The 18,174-nt window shown below is 42.8% G+C and overlaps 1 protein-coding gene across 1 annotated transcript; it reads left to right on the forward strand.

Annotated features, from left to right (window-relative positions):
* Positions 1-1,254: 1,254 nt before the first annotated feature.
* On the forward strand, positions 1,255-17,159 carry satb1a (SATB homeobox 1a). The gene is made up of 11 exons (XM_069681373.1): positions 1,255-1,277; positions 1,472-1,701; positions 2,019-2,195; positions 2,270-2,396; positions 4,141-4,264; positions 5,399-5,510; positions 6,986-7,521; positions 8,654-8,851; positions 11,090-11,245; positions 14,014-14,217; positions 15,570-17,159. Exons 2-11 carry the CDS (start codon positions 1,485-1,487, stop codon positions 16,431-16,433), a joined length of 2,715 nt encoding a protein of 904 aa, XP_069537474.1. The 5' UTR covers positions 1,255-1,277; positions 1,472-1,484; the 3' UTR covers positions 16,434-17,159.
* Positions 17,160-18,174: the final 1,015 nt, after the last annotated feature.

The raw sequence follows: 18,174 nt of genomic DNA on the forward strand, positions 1-18,174 counted from the left end.
TAAAGAGGGCTATGCATAGCCTATTGCACTATGGTATTGTTTGATAAAGTATAATATACCATAGTATAGTTAAGTATTGTTTGTATTATGATAGCCTACTTGCTACAGGCTAATATTTACTGTTCTATACAAACTACAGGATGCTATAGCAGGCCGTTCTACACCTCTGTAATAGTAATGTGATGCAGAGCACATTTTTGGCTGCATTGAGTAAAAACTGTTATTATCTACATATTAAACAGAGAATCTGTTGACGATTTAACATCATCGTTCAAAAGTTAATATCAGTCAGTCAGTTCTGTTCGCTCTGCTCCACTTTGTTACCATGGAGAGCTCCAATACCCTAAAGACAATAATAAGTGCGTGCACAGCATGCGGCGGAAAATAATAAATAGATTTATGCGCAATTGTCACATTTAATACATTTACGGAGCGCGCTAGTGAATTCATTATTACACCATATGCTAATGCAGCTGGGTCCGCGTATTTATGAGTCTGTGCGGGGATGTGTGTGTGTCTCTCTCTCCCTCTCGCTCTCTCGCTCTCACTCGCTCTCTCTCTTCGCGTGCGCATAGGGCTTTGAAGTATAACCAACTGCTGTCCCGGAGTCAGTGCTGTAGCCTTGTATATGATAGTGAATGCACTCCAGGAGCTCAGCGCCTGGTATTGTTCTCTCTGGAGCCTGATACTCAGTAACAGCAGGTCCCGCTGCTTCGGATGGGAGGTCGGCTTCAACTTGCGCTGATACCAAATTTATCGTTACACCGGAAGCGACGGAATAGAGACAAAACTACTTAGACAGCAAACACGCGGTTATGCCGATGTTAAACGGACGGTTCATGTGAGTAAAAGGACGAACACCGACGGCTAAAAGGAGCGATTCTGCTGCTCAGCTGGAGATCAATGGAAGCGAGGAGAACATATGGATACTGCCGGACTGCTCATGTATGATGGCAGGTCGGACATGGACGTTGTGCAGACTGAAAAAGGTTTGTTTCACCTCGATCAAACTTCAGCAGGATCAGACGTAGGACGACTAGCGCGCATTTAAGAGCTGAAGATGAACCGAATCAGTGTCGCGCGCCTGGAGATGACAGCATTATTATGGGAAGCTGCGCTCCATCGTTCACTGGACTTTTACTGGATTTAGAGGGTTATCCTAACCGCTGCATGTGGGTGAAGGTCATCTCCTAATACTGACCCGGATATCCTATCTTATTTCCCTGCAAGACACTGAACTGTAAATGACTGATACAGCCTTCTTTCACAGTCTCTAGGTATCCAGATGAACTTCTTCCTACTTAGTATGCACTTATTTAATTATGAACGGACTGTATGCAGCCCTTTCCAGAAGGACACTGTTTTTTCTATTGCAAAAGTTACTTTAAAATATGTTTAGTACCTACATGTAATAAGGATCATCATAAACTTATGTCTGTTTGACTTTTAAGTATCCATGTCTCTGTTTTAGTGTGAGACCACAGATGGATGCCCTGTGTGATGTAGCAATGAAACCTGAGGGCAGCGATCCTGTTCTAGACCCCCGGCCCCCTCCTGCCAAACTGGCCCGACTGGAGCAGAACGGAGCGGGACCCTCGGTCCAGGATAGGAGCAGGCAGGGGAGCCCCGTGGCCAAAAACTCCTGCCTGGCCCAGAAGCCCCCCACAGCGATGCCACAGAGTAAGAGCTGGCACAGCAGAGGTAGGAGGAGCTCAGTTGGGGGTTTTCTTCTTAAATGCTTTTAGTTAAACTTACTTGACACATCATGTTACAGACTGGGTCTTTAGTACAGTGATTATAACGCCTACGTGCCATCTGATATGTCTAATTAGTGTCTTGGGTTCATTGGGGGGATGTAAATGTGTTGTGAGTACACTGTGTTTGATGTGATTAGATTCTAGTTATATTGCAAATATGGAAATTAAAATAAACCTGGACTGCATTTATTTTGTTCGGAAAAAAAGCTAAAAACTGAATGTCTTTATGTCATGTATGCACTCTCTGCTCGCTCACCTCAGGGAGTCTGCTGCCGGTGTTCTGCGTGGTGGAGCACAAGGAAAGCGCTCTGGAAAGAGAGAGGAGAGAAGAACACGCTGAGTTTGTGTTGGTCAAGCGAGACCTGCTGTTTAACCAGCTGATAGAGATGGCCCTGCTGACGCTCGGCTACTCGCACAGCTCGGCCGCACAGGCCAAAGGTACAAAACACAAACTTACTCAAAAAGAAAAGTACACAAGTATGCACATAATCACTTTTGATGTGTATGTTCAGGTCTGATCCAGGTGGGCAGGTGGAACCCGGTGCCTCTGTCTTGTGTAACAGACGCTCCTGATGCCACAGTGGCTGACATGCTGCAGGATGTTCACCATGTTATCACCCTTAAAATACAGCTGCACAGGTAAGACGCTCTCTAAATGTGTAATATAATAATACCTTTATTACATAATACCTTTTCTGTATTACAACATAAAACAACCAAAGTGCATTAACCAGTAAGACTATTTAAAGACAAAGCGTAAAATGAAAGCGTGATAAAACTCTTGTTTTTGACTGTTTTAATGCCATTAGATAAAGTTTAATGAGTAATTTTATTTGCTTGTCGCACTGAATCTTGATGAGCATTTTAATGGTGGAATATATTAAAAATTATTTCCTGTAACATTTTTAAATAATAAATGTCCCGTCCATTAATTTGACAGTGGCCCTTTAGTTGTGTGACATTTAAAGTCTTTGGTCAGATCCACCATGAGGGTTAGGACAGAGCAGCATGTTACAGAAGTAGATAGTGTATAAATAACACAGCAAACAGACTTTTCTTAGAAAAACACAGGTGTTACTAATTAAATTGACGATGGCTAACAATGCAAGCAGCTAATTGGAATTCAGACACCGTTAATTTTACGTATTTGCTCCTGTGTTTGTGCTTTTCCTAATTTGATGAGTCAAAATGTCTTCTGTAAAAAAAGGACAATTATCTCAAAGAAGGAAGGGATCATGTAAGTTTGTTCTATGCTCACATGAGTTTAATTAATTACTTTAATATCCTTTTGCAAACCAGACTTTCATACACAACCTTAAAAGTGTGTGTGAGACTGGAAACTTATTTAGGGTCTTGACTATTATTTATTTATTTATTTATTTATTTAGCCAATCTTCACCCTAGTCTACCACTATTATTGGCATTGTAACCATAAGTATGTGTCTGTTGTTGTTCATGTAACAAGGACATATGTTGTTGTGGTAACAAGAACATATGTTGTTGTTGCTCTCTTTGCCTGTCTCTATCCTGCATCTCCTTCTATCCCATTTTCGGCCCATCCAGTCGAGGCAGATGGCTGTTCAACATGAGTCTGGTTCTGCTCGAGGTTTCTGCCTGTTAAAAGGAAGTTTTTCCTTGCCAATGTGCCGAATTGCTAAGTGCTACTCATGGTGGATTGATGTTGGGCCTCTCTTTAAATAACTTAACAAAGAGTCGGTCTAGACCTGCTCTTTCTGTAAAGTGTCTCGAGATAACCCTGGTTATGATTTGGCGCTATACAAATAAAATTTGATTGATTGATTGATTGATTGATTGACTGCTCATCACCCAGTGCATTATGGGAAAGGCTCCATTTAAGAAAGTCAATCAGTTTTGGGAATTTTCTTTCTTATCTTTTGGGCTTTTATGCCTGTATTAAGTGAGAGTACAGTGGATAGAGTTGGAAACAGGAAAGAGAGAGTGGGGGATGATATGCAAAGGGCCGGGGATGGGAGTCGAGCCCATCGCTGCCGCATCGAGGACGATAGCCTCTGTATATGAGCCACCGATTTAACCGCTGAGCTAAACCGGCACCCAGGGAATGTCTTCTTTTAAAGCGGGCCGTCTACATGAAGTTCAGTTTAGCCATCAAGAGAAGCACTAATCAGCATGTAAAAAGAGATAAGTGCATTTCTTTTCTGGCTCTGAAGGAAACTTTTTCACCCTGATGATGCAGGATCCAGCGTCTAATTATAGTGAAAACTTAAAGTCAGGTTGTGGATTGTGACTTCCCATCTTTGATGAATTGATGTAAAAGGTTGCTGTACTTCCCCTTTAAACTGTCAAATATCAAAATGCTGCTTTTCGGGTCTTTCATTTGTTTTTTTAAATTCTGCTTGTCCAGTTGTCCTAAATTAGAGGACTTGCCGGCCGAGCAGTGGAGTCACTCCACCGTGAGGAATGCTCTGAAGGAGCTCCTCAAGGACATGAACCAGAGCACCCTGGCCAAGGAGTGCCCACTGTCCCAGGTACAACACACAGCACGCATACACACTGACATTTGCTGAAGTTCAAAGTGTGCCTGTAATGTCTTTGCCCTTCCTTGTCCTGTGTGTGTGTGTGTGTGTGTGTGGGTGTGTGTGTTTGTACCCACTTTAACGCATGAGGCAGAGTGAGCGTGTGGTCCAATAGTTCGACAGGAAGTCCAGATGCAGCGCTAGATAAGGTTTGGGGGCAGAGCGCAGCAGAGAAACAGATAAAGAGAGATGGTTATCTCTTAAAAAGCCCGACCGCCTCGGGCTGCTGCTTATCTTGATTTTTTCCCACTGCCAACCTGTCTGTCTGTCACTTTATCTGTCTGTCTGTCAGCCTCACCACTTCTATCTGTCTATCTTTTGATTTTTTTTCTGCACTCTTGACTGATTCAGCAATAACGTCCAAATCAGGTTTTAACATCTTCTTCCAATCCGGTGTGTTTAATCAAGCAAATACAGACACAACTGCAGAAATAATTTTACATTAATGATGCAGTATTTGGGGAAGGCCTCTTTATGAATATTCATTATTATCAACTTAGTCTAGCTGTTATTTAGCCTCAGGGTGCGTAGGATATCTAGAAATTTGATAAAGAGAAATCTCTCTCTTTTTTAGATTCCTCCCTTCTCTGCAGATCTGATACGAGCCTGTCCTCCCTCCCCCATCTCTCTCTCTCTCTCTTATCACTCCCTTTACCCCCTCTCTTGTTTGCGGGAAGCAGATTAAAATAAATATGAGAAGATGAAAGGTGTAATCAGATGTAAAGATTGCACAGGACGGTCTTTGGGGAAAAACTGTGTGTGTTTTTGTGTGTGTGTGTGAGAGAGGGAGACACAGACAGAGAGGCATAGTCTCTGATGACCTCTAGTGTTTTGTGTGATTACACACACATGCACGCACACACACGAATGCATGCGTTCACATGTTGGTAAAAAACACACAGAGAGCTCTCACACACTGACACACTCATCTGTCTTTATTATCTTATTTACCTGGGGGTCTTTTTAATAACACAGATCTGAGTTCATTAATATCAGATGTGTGAACAGCTGAGACACCCAGGCCGCCCGTAGCACAAGCTCTGAAAATGTAATGAATTTCTATTGTCTTTCCTCCCTCTGTTTCAGAGTATGATATCATCTATTGTAAATAGCACTTACTATGCAAACGTCTCAGCTGCCAAGTGTCAGGAGTTCGGGAGGTGGTACAAACACTTCAGGAGGACCAAATGCTTCCAGGGTGAGGGGTTTCAATCAAGCCTGCAAACATTAAGTAAGCCTGATAAGTCTTACAGCATGTCCCAAAATCCATACTACACAATACACTTCATAGTAATCGTAACAGTGTGCTATTTTATACTTAAAGTGGTGATCTCGAAGACCTCAATTTCGTTCTATTTGGTGCCACCTTATGGGGATAAACGGTAATTGCGGGAGCACACTTCCACATAACTAGAAAAGCAGCCGCTTCGCTCCGCCTACCCTCTCTGGCAGACCAACCACTGCTGGGTGATGGAAAACGCGTCACAAACTGGGCGCCGCTTATGATTTTTTCCACGAAGGTCGCACCAGACACCCAGTTCATAATACTGCAAATGCAAAGTCTTTCATCAGTGGGTCATAGGCTCAATCACCATTGTGTTAACTCCGCTTTTTGCAGGCTGCTTTTGCGTTTTTCCGCTAAGTGTGCCTCGTGTTTTTGAGGAAGCGCTCTGAGCGCCTCAAGTTGAAAAAACTCAAAGCAGAAAAGCGCCCGACGTCCTATCGGATGAATGTAGAGGCGGGCCTTCTGTCAGTTTACAATATAACTGTTAGGTTAATAACCACTAATGATTCGGTGGTTGCCTTAACAATAGTAAAAAACTAAGCTTCACTTTTTTAACCGTAGGTTTCAACAGAAAAGGCAGTGCAACAGCTTACGTTAGCATCCAGCCACGTGCTAGCTAACAGTACATTTTTACAGTACTACAGAATACGACAAAAAGAACATACATTTCTAGCTAGCGCTAAAATTAGCTAGCTAACTCCAAAGTTGACAAGAAATTGGTTGAAGGCTAACGTTAGCTGTTGAGATTTAGCTTGGTACCTAATGAGCCAACAAATATGTTGTTATACCTTCAAATATGGGCCGATGTCCCTCTCGAATTTCACCATCCATTCTCTTTTTTTAGTTGGCAGAAGGGGTGAAATTATAATTATTACCTATCTTTATACGATTTGTAAAACACAGTAAGGACACAGCAGTACCACACTATAACAGCATTTAAGCTTCTCACCCTCTGGTTGACATAAAACCAAAATGGCCGCTATGTGTAAATGGTAAACATGTGCGACATTGGACATCATTACAACTAAAACTGCTACTTTGAAATGTTAAACTCTCTTTTTTTGGTAAAGATTTAATATTCTTAATTTTCCTCAGACGTCTCTGAAGGTCTTTCTCTCCCACCCAATTTGTTTTAAAATGTCCAGCTGTTTCATTTACCGACTGCATCGTGAGGGAATAGTTTCCATCTGCGGTACCATTAAAAAAAAATCTACAGAATATAATAAAACATACTGCCGTTTGTTTTTAGTATACTTAATTTTGTGACTTTTCCACTGTGAATACACTACATACTCATAACAACTATAGAATTATTATTCAGGATGGATTTGGGACAAACTATTTATTTGTGTGTCAATAATTGTTTTTTTTGTGTCCATTTTTTTCAGACATTGACAGCTTCTCTGACCAGTCCACACACATCACCCTCACCCAGCAGCCAATCACAAGTAGCCCAGCCGACCAGACCTCCACCCTCCTTTTCTCTCGTGGAGACGTAGCCAACATATGTGGCCGTCCGCCCCTCGGCCTGCGCACTCACGGCTTGGTCACCCAACCGCTCAGCTCCCAAATGGTGAACCAGCAGCTTGTGATGGCCCAGTTTCTCAACCAGCAGTATGCTGTTAGCCGCATGCTAGCTGGCCAGGGTCACCCGCCTCCCCCACAGCAGTATCTCAACCACCCGCCTGTAGGGAGGGCACCTGCTAAGGTCTTCGCTAAAGTCCCTGACTCCCAAGCCCCGCAGCAGGCTCACTGTGGCATAGGAGGAGGCCCTGCAGCCGGGCCACCGATCCAGACATCGGCTGGGACTTCCGTGGGGCTAACAGACGTGCCAGGTGACATCTACCACTGTGTGAGGGAGGAACTGAAGAGAGCGGGCATCTCCCAGGCTATCTTTGCGCGGGTCGCCTTTAACAGGACCCAGGTATGATCACAGACATCACAGTGACTTTGATCTGAAGGTGTTGAAGGAGGTGGAAGCTGTTTGCTGGCGATTATCTTTTGGACGGTGTTTTCTTGTGCTGCGGTTGTTCGTAAATGTGTCCTATAATTATGTGTGTTTGATGGTTGGCACATTGGCATGGCCTTTGCCGCAGTGCCCCCTCCCCCCCATGCATGTGCGTATGTATGTGTGTGTGTGTTTGTGCCAGCTCTCTGCAGCACAAAGACGGTGCCAGCGCTGAAGCAGCTGCTAGGCCAACTAATCACAGCCCCTTGGAGAAATCCTGTCTCCCTCTCTACCTTTTCCTCTGTCTCACTGTCCCCTCATCTTACCACCTTTACCTCTGACAGCCCTTTTATTCTTTTAATCTCTTCCTCTGATGTGTCAATCCATCTTTTTCAACCTTTCCCTTTCTTCTTCCATCGCTCTTCCCCATTTTGTACCCATATCTCCCTCTGCCATCGCCTCCAACACTAAAATGCCACGTTATCTGTGTCCATCATCTTACATTCACCACCACACCCACAGAAACGGGGCTCCGAGGACGGGCTAAGCCCATTGTTATTATTATTATTACCGTCATTATCATTTTCATCACAATAAGCAGAGGTAGTTATTATCCGCCCCCGTGTTTCCACATTGCCAAGTCCAAGGTGCCTCAGAGCCAGCCATACAAGTCGGGCATGATGCCAGCCTGCCATATCGACTTGACAGGATCATTTATCATTTGGAATACACGTAAAGCCTTCATCAATTTGGAAGAAGGAGTTTGCGTGTATCAAAAGATGATCCATGATTTGAATAAGAAGGCTGCTTCCTCTCTTTTTATTTTACTGCCAGCGTAAGATCAGATTTCTTTTCAGACAGGAAGCCCAACAATCTGCATGAGATGTTTGAAGGCTTTTCTTCTCACACAGTAAAGCCAGAATAATGCCAACTCGACAGGCGAGTAGGGCGCTTAGCACTCACTGGGAACTGGCTCTGTATCATCTGTAGCTGTGAAACACTAAACCACAGAAACTTGATGAGGTGCCTCTTTGAATGAGACCCAGAGAATATGTAGAGAAAAGAAAGAGCAACCATTGACTTGTGTGGTTGTGCGTATCTTTACCAGGGTCTGCTGTCAGAGATTCTGCGTAAAGAGGAGGACCCTAAACACGCCTCCCAGTCTCTTCTGGTCAACCTGCGAGCCATGTACAGCTTCCTGCAGCTGCCCGAAGCTGAGAGGGAGCGCGTCTACCAGGAGGAGAAAGACAGAAGCCTGACTGGATTCACCCCCAGCTGCAACAATACACCACCGAGACCCACACAGGTCAGACAGCAGACAGCCTGAGAGAGATGACATCAAAAAGCTGTTTTAAGATATGTCTTTCACCTCATGAAAGAACACTGAAGTTGAAGAGGGAGTTCTGTCACTTAACCTACTTAGGATAATTTAAATCACGAGGAAAAGTCAAATGTAGCAGATTTAAAAATGTTCTGCTATGAAAGACATTTGTTCAAATATGTTGCCACGATCATCCATCCATCCATTATCTCTACCGCTTATCAATTCAGGGTCCCAGGGGGCTGGAGCCTATCACAGCTTTCATTGGTCGAGAGGCGGGGTACACCCTTGACTGATCGCCAGTCAATCACAGGGTTGACACATAGAGACTTTTCACGCTCATATTCACACCTACGGTAAATTTGAGAGTCACCAATGAACCTAACGAGCATGTCTTTGGACTGTGGGAGGAAGCCACAGTACCTGGAGAGAACCTATGCATGCACAGCGAGAACATGCAAACTCCTCACAGAAAGATGTCCGAACCAGGATTTAAACCAGGAACCTTCTAGCTGTGAGGTGACAGCGCTAACCACTGCACCACCGTGCAGCCCCAGCCAGAGATCAAACAAGCTTAATTTAACAAGGAAATGTAAAAGCATAAACAGCTATATGAAGCAGTTGTTGTGATCCAGCCAGAATTTTTGAAAAGACGTTTAAATGACGACTATGACCCCCCGCTGAAAAGACCGGTTCAAACATTTTTTCACCGACTATTTGAAGATGATTAAACATTATGTTTAGACCAGATTTCACCTGCTTCTGTCACAAGATTCATCACACATTCACACACATGTTAACGGCGATTTTCAAGTCTCATAAAATGATTATAAGTGAGCAGTGCGTTACAGTCACCAACAACATTTTTTTTTACAACATAGGTTGACCTGGCTTTGATCCCACGTTAGCTTCATTCAAGCCAAGCACTCAACCCAGTCGGCTACCACGTTCGCTTGTGAAACTTTGTTTTGTCAGGTATTATTGAACTACGTCCACATCCAGGGGTCGCTCTGCCTTCACAGTCAGAGCTGCACAGCCAAAGAACCTGGGCATACGCAGTCTTCTTTTTTCTTCTTCTTCACTGAACCTTCTTGTTAACATCACACAGCCCATAAAGCGCTGTGTTTTTTTTTTGTATGAAAAATAAAATTTTGATTGATTTTGGAGAGATGCCGCTACAATCATCACTGTTGTCACCCTTTCAACGCTGAAATGAACACGTTAACAAAATTATAACACAAAAGTGTGTGCGAAACGTTGATAACCGTATCTGTCGTAACCGTATTTTAGCTGGTTTAAAAAAGGTTGAAATGAGACCTGATTTCACCCTGTTAACAACCAAATTTCATCGTTGAAATCCCCGTTAGTGCTCACTAGGGAAGCTCACTGACCCCTGACCTTTCCTGTAACAGCATCATCAGCTTAACATTTGCAGTTTAAAGTGGATTGTTGGAACGACTAATGATACGTTCCCAAAAAACTGGTATAACATTTATGCTCCCCTCAGGACATTTGATGATCCCTTTGATGTTAATGCCATCACCAGGTTTAAATTGTAATGTGACCAAATCAGCATGTTAGCCATGTTCATGTAAACATGTTAGCATTCTGTTTTTTGTTTAGAGAGGACAGTGGATAGTGTTAGAAACAAGAGAGGAGAGAGTGGGGATGACCCGTGGCAAAGGGTCAAGGGTGGGAGTTGAACCAGGGGCCTCCACATCAAGGACTATAGCCTCTGTACACAAGCCGCCGCTGAGCTATCCGCCACCTAGCATGTTAGCAATCTGATGCTAACATTTTGCTAGCTGGGAAGGATAACCTACTGACCCATGCTTGAGATGATTTTTTCCTTAATGCTCTGCAGTACAAACCGATCATATGAACTACCCTACCAGCTTCCTCTAGCTCAACTCCCTCATAGTTTCTTTTTCCATCTACTGTTCTTTCCCCCCATTTACTCCCAATCTGTTACGGCCAGCTCCTTCTGCGCTGCACTGCTGACTCCCCTCTGTCGGCCTGGAGAGGGAGCAGACTGCCACATGTTTCCTCTAATAACCTACATCAAGTTGCCAGCTGCTTCTCTAGCCATGGTAGAGCTTTGATTCCAGGAAGTATCGTGTGCAGTGGTTCACGCTGTCTCCCTGAAATCAATCCACAGTTTACATTGGTATGTATTGATATCAGATCCCAATTTAGTGTCTTTTTTGTCTTCTTTTTTTCCAGGCGAGATTGTCCCCAGTCGCAGGAGACAGAGGTTTAAGGACGGACAGTTGTGTTCTCAACGTGAGCGCTTCTATCTACGAGGAGATTCAGCACGAGATGAAGAGAGCCAAAGTGTCTCAGGCTCTGTTTGCAAAGGTGGCCGCCTCCAAAAGTCAGGTACTTGCTTGCCTGCTGGTGTGAATCTGATGATCTCCTGTCCTAAACTTGCACATATTGCACCCAATCCTTTCTATTGCTTTATTGTTCAAATTTTAGTTCAGTGATGAATACATCTCCTCAGATAAAGTAGGCATGGTTTGTGTGTGTGTGTGTGGAGGAAAGCCCAGATAATCAACCAGCAGCTGTACTCTGCAGAGGACTATCATCAGTGCATCAGACTGCTATTGTGTCCTAAATTATCGCTTTAATAGTCACCATACAAAAACACACGCACACGCACACACCACTTATTTGTGCACATAGACATACTGTACAAGTGAATGCATGCACACACCAGCCCACAAACACACACAAACGCACTAATACACACATGATTTGAGTGTTTATTGTTCTCATTTTTATGGCGGCCCCATAAGCTTGTTATTGCCTTTTGTTTTGAGGATAATTTCCCTTCATGGAATGGGGGGATTTTAGCTGTCTCATTTTCTCTTCCTCTCGTGCCTCCAATTTTCACTTTTCTTTCTTTTTTTCTTTCTTTCTTTCGCTCTCTTCTTTCCCCTCATCATAAAGATGTTTGGAGGTCATTCAGCGGTCATGCCAGTACAGACAGGTGGTCCAAAAACCCCTCAGGGTCTTTTCCCATCTCTTCTTCTCTGGCCTCCCTTTTTACTTCTCTTTCCTTATATTCTCCTTACCTCTCTCTTCCCCTCTCTCTCTCTGTTTCCCCGTATTACCCGCCTGTTTGGCAGGCAGAACCATGCTGGATCCCTCTGTTCTATCTGCACTGTGCATCTGGATGGCATTGTGTGCTAGACTTGGGCTACAGCCAGGTGTATGTGTGCGTGTGTGTGTGCTCGCCTGCTGGTTTCTGTGTGTGCGCATTAGCCTGCATGAAAACGTAATCATGCTCCAGTTCATGGATCTGAAACTAGTTTGGCTCCTCAATCTGCCACTCACAAGTTTCTTCCCTCGTGATGCAGGAAGAAATTAAAGCTAATGAGAAAATCTCTCCATCATCTTCTGGCTTCTCCATTAGAGGATGTTCACATCTGCTTTTATTTTTGTGTTAAATGAGAGAAAACATTAAAAAGACAAGAAGCTTTATAACATAAGCCTATTTTGGATCAAAGTAGATTATTGTAAATGTATAGTTTATTTCCATTCTAATTCATGTCAGCAATACAGGTAATTTGATGTCTCACCTCTGACACCAGAGATTCACACAATAGATCAAATCATTAGCATCAACATCAACTTCCTCCTGAAGATCTTCGAGTGTGCTACTTTTTACCTTTGAGTATTCAAAAATTGTGTTATGTGACTTTGGTTTATAGTCTGTATAAAAAGATGGATGACACGACAGCTCCCTATAGTGAAGCCAAAACATCTCTATCCCCCCCTGCTGACTGGTTTAGGTCATAAAGCCCGCCTCCTCCATGTTAACAGATGGGAGATGAGTCAAACTATAAAATCAAAAAACATGTCAAATACATGTTTCTCAAACATGGTTTCTGTCATTATAGTTAGTTCTTATCATGCTGATCACAAGTTTTAATGAGTTATTTGATGCTGTAAAAAGGATGATTGACAGCTCTGTTGACAAATATGGGTCCTGCAGCCGATCTGTTCCGAATTAGCAGAGTAGAGGAGGAACGGTGAGAGGAAACGTAACACAAACAATCACTACAGTCACTGAAGTTTACATACCTGTGAACGTCTGCTTCAGACCAACACAAAAAGGTGTTAAATACGCTGCAGTTTGGCTGCAGGATGAAATTAAAGCTAATATGAAAATCTCTTCATCATCTTCTGGCTTTTCCATAAGAGGATGTTCACATCTGCTTTTATTTTTGAGTTTGTATATTTAGAGCAACATTAAAATGACAAGACAAGACAACACAAGAAGCTTTTCTGCTGTTAAAGACGTGAGCGTGTGGGATGCTTAATCCTTAAGTGTTTGTTTTGGTTAGCGGAAGTGGCTACGGCAGCTCCACCCACCGATCTCTACTGCGCAGTCTCTGGCTCTGTCACATTCGCAAGGTAGCAGCGTCCGCCTCGGGGGTATTTCGGCTTCAATTTTGTACATTGAAAGTACATGGAGATGTGTCGTCCATCTTTATATACAGTCATTGGTTTAGCACCACAAACAAAATACTAGGAAGCTAAGATATGTGGGGTTGTGAGTGACTTTCTATTAAACATTCAATCATTTTCCTTTCAACATGCTTTAACAGCCTAAAAAGGGTTGATGTTTTTCTCTGATTGAATGCTGTTTTTGTTGCCATAAACATAAAGACGCTAAAATAAGCTAGCTTTAGCTAGCATTCAATCTAACAACACACAGGGACATAAAAATAGAAAAATGCTTTCATCCTTTTTGACTCTTTGATGGTTAGAAAGACACTAATATATTGATACTCTGAGGTATAAGAAGATGAGCCTGTTGATGTAGAAATATTCACTAATTAATGAACTAATTAACAGAATATTGACTTGATTAGCATAGCTAATGGAAATGTTTATTATAAAGCGGCAATTATGGCAGGACATTAGACGGTTTAACAGCTTTTTCTGGACACATTATAGTTAATCACACAAGTGACGTCTGTCTCTTTGCTTTCTATTGCTCTACAGAGTTTTTGGATCAGGTCAGATAAAATAAAACTGTTTGATCCACTTAATGTTAAGTATAAGGTTTTATGTTGCTAAAGCTAGATGCTAAATAGAGGGACTAAAGGAGTAAAGTGTTACCGTTCCTCCTGCAGGGCTGGCTGTGCGAGCTGCTGCGCTGGAAGGAGGATCCCAGCCCGGAGAACCGGACCCTGTGGGAGAACCTGTGCATGATCCGCCGCTTCCTCAGCCTGTCCCAGACTGAACGTGACGCCATCTACGAGCAGGAGAGCAGCAACACGACGGCACAGCAGCACTGCACTGACAGGCTCACACTGCTCAGCAATGACAATACACTGGTGAGACAACAGAGACGAGAGAAACACAATGTCATTACACACAGACTGCTGCTTCAAACCATCCTCCGATAGGTTTTTAAAGGGGACATATTTTAGCTATGCAATACATTTCCTATTATTCTAATGTGTTTTTGAAAAACACATACATATTTTATTTTAACAACTTTTCGGAGCCTCTCCTTCCTCCTGAAATGAAAAAGCCGTTTTGACATTCAAAGGTTAGATCTTAGCCACGATCGGCTGACAGTATTTTGAATGACCACGTAGCCCCTCCCCATGTGGGGGATCCCACGTGGGGAGGCACTTCAAAGCTGTAGAGAACATGGCTGCTCTAGGATCGGTTATTCGGCCTTATATCTATGAGCCGGAATCGCCAGGAGGTATCGGGATGGTGAGTTGAAATCTCGACAACGACTTCACTACAAGCTAGTGCAAGAAGGCAGCCTGAGGTGAATGACGATTGGTCGATTTCAGCTAAAACAAGGTTCTATGTAGAAACCTGCAGCTGTTCTGAACGGCCCATTTCAGAGGCTACCTTTTTAAAAATGTAATTCTGGACAAACATGGAATTATGCAGTTTTCACTTTTTCACTGTGAACAATAAACACCCAAAAATGTGAAACCCATGAAAATATGAGAATATCCATTTAAAAGATACGGCCCCTTTAAAAATGATTCTTAGTTAGCGGCTATAGAAAGTTTTGTAGGAATAAAATGAAAAAGAAAATGTCCATATCTTGAACATGTATTAATTGCATGATTATAGCAGGGTTAGCGTGTCACACATGGCTGTGCATCAGTCTGTAACAGTACAGTATGTTGCGTGGAATACCATTGTGTGCAGAGCATTAAAAGTAGACCTTACATGTACAGCTTTAAACAGTTCTGGTGTTTATAGGGTAATCAATCGGTGTATGTTTTGTGTAGACTAAGTTTAAATACAGGACAGAATTCAGAGTTTTTAGAGCTCCAGTGAGAAACAAGTTTATTAGTTATAATAGCAAAGCGTGTTTAGTCTCCATTCTTATATAAGAACAATTTTAATATCAGTTATAAAGTATTTCTAATTAGAGATGGAAAATGTGCTGCCAGTTCTCTTTAAATGACAATAAAATTAGTCTAAAAAGAACAGACTGCATTCCATTAAGCAGTGAAGTAGATTAGTACACAGCCATTACTTTTACATTATTACACAGAATCTAATAAAGGTCCATAAAAATATTTACAAATAAAAATTTAATTCTCCCTTTTTTGTTGTTTAGATCTCAAAAACGCACTTCTGTCTAGACAAATTACCACAAAGGAAATTATTACAGCTTTTTATTGCTTCTCATTTCTTTTTCTCTCTACAGTACCAACGCAACTCTCCGCTGCCACAACAGCACCACCTTCAACCCCATCAGCCCCTGCAGCCAGAGGCAGGGCCTCACCTTTCTCCACTGCAACCGTGCGCCGCATCACCTGCAGAGTCCGAGGCTGGGGGCAGCTGGGGGCACATTAGAGTGCGTCTGCAGGGCAGAGGCTGTAGTGAGAGAGGGGACAGTAAGGAGTGCATTGAGGGGGGAAGAGGAGAGAGGAGCATGCTGGGAGGGGAGTGGAGTTGTAATGGAAGGGTGAAGGACAATGAAACAGAGGGCAAGGAGCAGGTGAGGGATGGAAATGTAAGTGAGGATGGGATTAATGAGGTCACAGGAGACAGAAAAAATGGCGGGGTGAAGGAGAAGCTCACAATGAAGTGGCCCGGTGTGAGGGAAGACGATGGAGGTGGGGTGGGGGTTTGTTCAGAGGCACAAAACAGGGTCCAGGGTGGAGAAGAGCTCCAAGGCGAGGGGTTAAAAGTGTCACAGGAAGCGCTGGGAATCCTGCAGAGCTTCATTCAGGACGTGGGCCTCAACCCAGACGAGGAGGCGATCCACACTCTGTCGGCTCAGCTGGGTCTGCCTAAACACACCATCAGAAGATTCTTCAACAGCCAGGACCAGCATCGACTCTGCAGCCAGAGCCCGAAACACAGTAGAGACAACCAGCCAGAACTGTCCCAGACAGACAAAACTACAGAGGAGCAGGAGGAGGAGGAGGAGGATGGTGGGATTGAAACAGAAGAAAAGGAGGAGGAGAAGAATACGGAGAAAAGTGAAGTAACTTTTTTAAAAGAATCAGATGTTGGGACTCAAACCATTCCCTCTGTGAAGGAGGAGCAGGAGAGCTACATCTAAAGACTAAAAGCTTATATGTTTATACCACAGCTCAGAAAGAGGCTGGTGGTCATACAAAGACAGTTCACCTACATTATACTTCGAAAGCTGTCTTGTGATTTGCAGATCCCTGCTGACAGAAAATAACTGTGCAAATAACGTTATTATACATTGTTTTTGTGTAGATTTATGTGTCTGGATGAATGGGACCCAGTGCAACGAGCCTCAGATTACATATCACTGTTAAAAAAAAGAACAACTGCAGCTGACTGACTGAAGTTTGTGAAATGTTCATGCCAGAAATGCCTTGTGGAAATTGGCCCTGTCTGATTTTTGTAGTTTTGTTATGATAATTATAGCCATTGTGTTCATTATTGTCACATTTCTGTTCCTATTTCTCAACTTTATCCACAAGTAATCCATCAAGTTTTGTTCTAATTTTATGCCACATTAAGAATATCTATTGATGCATGAATCTCCCTCCAGAAATATCTGTTATTTTAGGTTTAGTGTTTTGTTTACACATGTTGTGGATGTCATTTTGTGCTGATTTATCATGGTACTGTAGCCAGAGACATAGAAAACAATGATTTAAGCGTTACAAAAGTTCCCTGTTCATATTTTATGTTTCACATGGAGTGTGCAATGTTTAATGTTTCGTCATGAGAGACAAACTGTGGACTAGAAATATAAGACTGAAGCTGTGCAGTGTGTACATGAAGTGTTCAAATTAAAAGATAGCACTTTGGTTTGTAAAAAGAGGAAAGACTTGTATCGCATGGTTTTTATTTTATTTGTCGTTGGCATCTGATCTTCCAGTTGGAAATGTGAAATGAGTGACATTCATAAAATAGTGAGTGTTTTTCAGAATCCCACAAACTACACAGATTTAAATTTTAGTTAAGCTATCGTAAAGGAGCGATTCACCTCTGGAAAAAGCCACTGTCAGTTAAACCTGGTGTTCTCTGTAATTGATAGAAGCAATATTTGAAATTGGTGCCATATATGTGGAGAAATTTGTACAAACAGCTCGTGGTTTCGCCCATTGTACTACAACACCCAGCGTGCATTGCGCCCCTACCTCTGAAAGGAACGGCCCAGCGAGAGACGGAGTGAAATACTACCGTTTTTGCTGCAGGCAGTGGCTCAGAGCCGTACAGAATCTGAAGTACGACGAGAATATACCGGTGGTTCGTCTAAAAAATCTTCAGGTCTGCAGTCTACATTTAAAACCTACGATTTTGAACGAGGCATGACATCGGAGGCGGGTGTCCTAGATTGAGGAAGTGTAGTTTAGCAAGCGTCCTGGCCTCCGCCAGATGACGCATTTTACGTTGTCTGGCGGAGGTTTTCCAGGACCCATTGGAGAAGGGGATAGCATCCTCCAAAGACACAGAGTGAAATTGCATTTGCATTGCATTTTTCCTACCATAATGGCATTAGCTCCCCATAATAGCATGATAGGACTAAGGTTGAACATCGGCGAACTGGCCCTTTAAATGTTAATTTTGTTTACCAGAAATTTCCCAGATCCTTTCCATGGTACATATTATCATTAAAACAGAAAGTGGAAACTTTTCTCTTCCATATTAACAGTGAATTATGATGTTTTTCACAAGAGAAAACCTCATGATAAAATCTGTGGGAACACAGAGGTTGAGATAGCCAGGAGGGCATCATGTTTTTTCTACTTTCCTAGAAACATGGTTGTTTTCTCTCAAGTAGCAAAATGTCAGCAGATGATGTTTGCATTTTTAGAGAT

This window comes from Semicossyphus pulcher, unplaced genomic scaffold (genome assembly GCF_022749685.1).
Source record: "Semicossyphus pulcher isolate SPU_LCO1_2020_fin unplaced genomic scaffold, fSemPul1.0.p SCAF_5, whole genome shotgun sequence".
NCBI lineage: Eukaryota > Metazoa > Chordata > Actinopteri > Labriformes > Labridae > Semicossyphus > Semicossyphus pulcher.

What these genes read in the sequence shown, in the direction of transcription:
- satb1a (XM_069681373.1), top strand. Translation starts at nt 1,485, where the DNA reads ATGGATGCCCTGTGTGATGTAGCAATGAAACCTGAGGGCAGCGATCCT. An exon ending in TAAGAGCTGGCACAGCAGAG is followed by an intron (nt 1,702 to 2,018) that starts GTAGGAGGAGCT and finishes CGCTCACCTCAG; the next exon opens with GGAGTCTGCTGCCGGTGTTC. An exon ending in CTCGGCCGCACAGGCCAAAG is followed by an intron (nt 2,196 to 2,269) that starts GTACAAAACACA and finishes GTGTATGTTCAG; the next exon opens with GTCTGATCCAGGTGGGCAGG.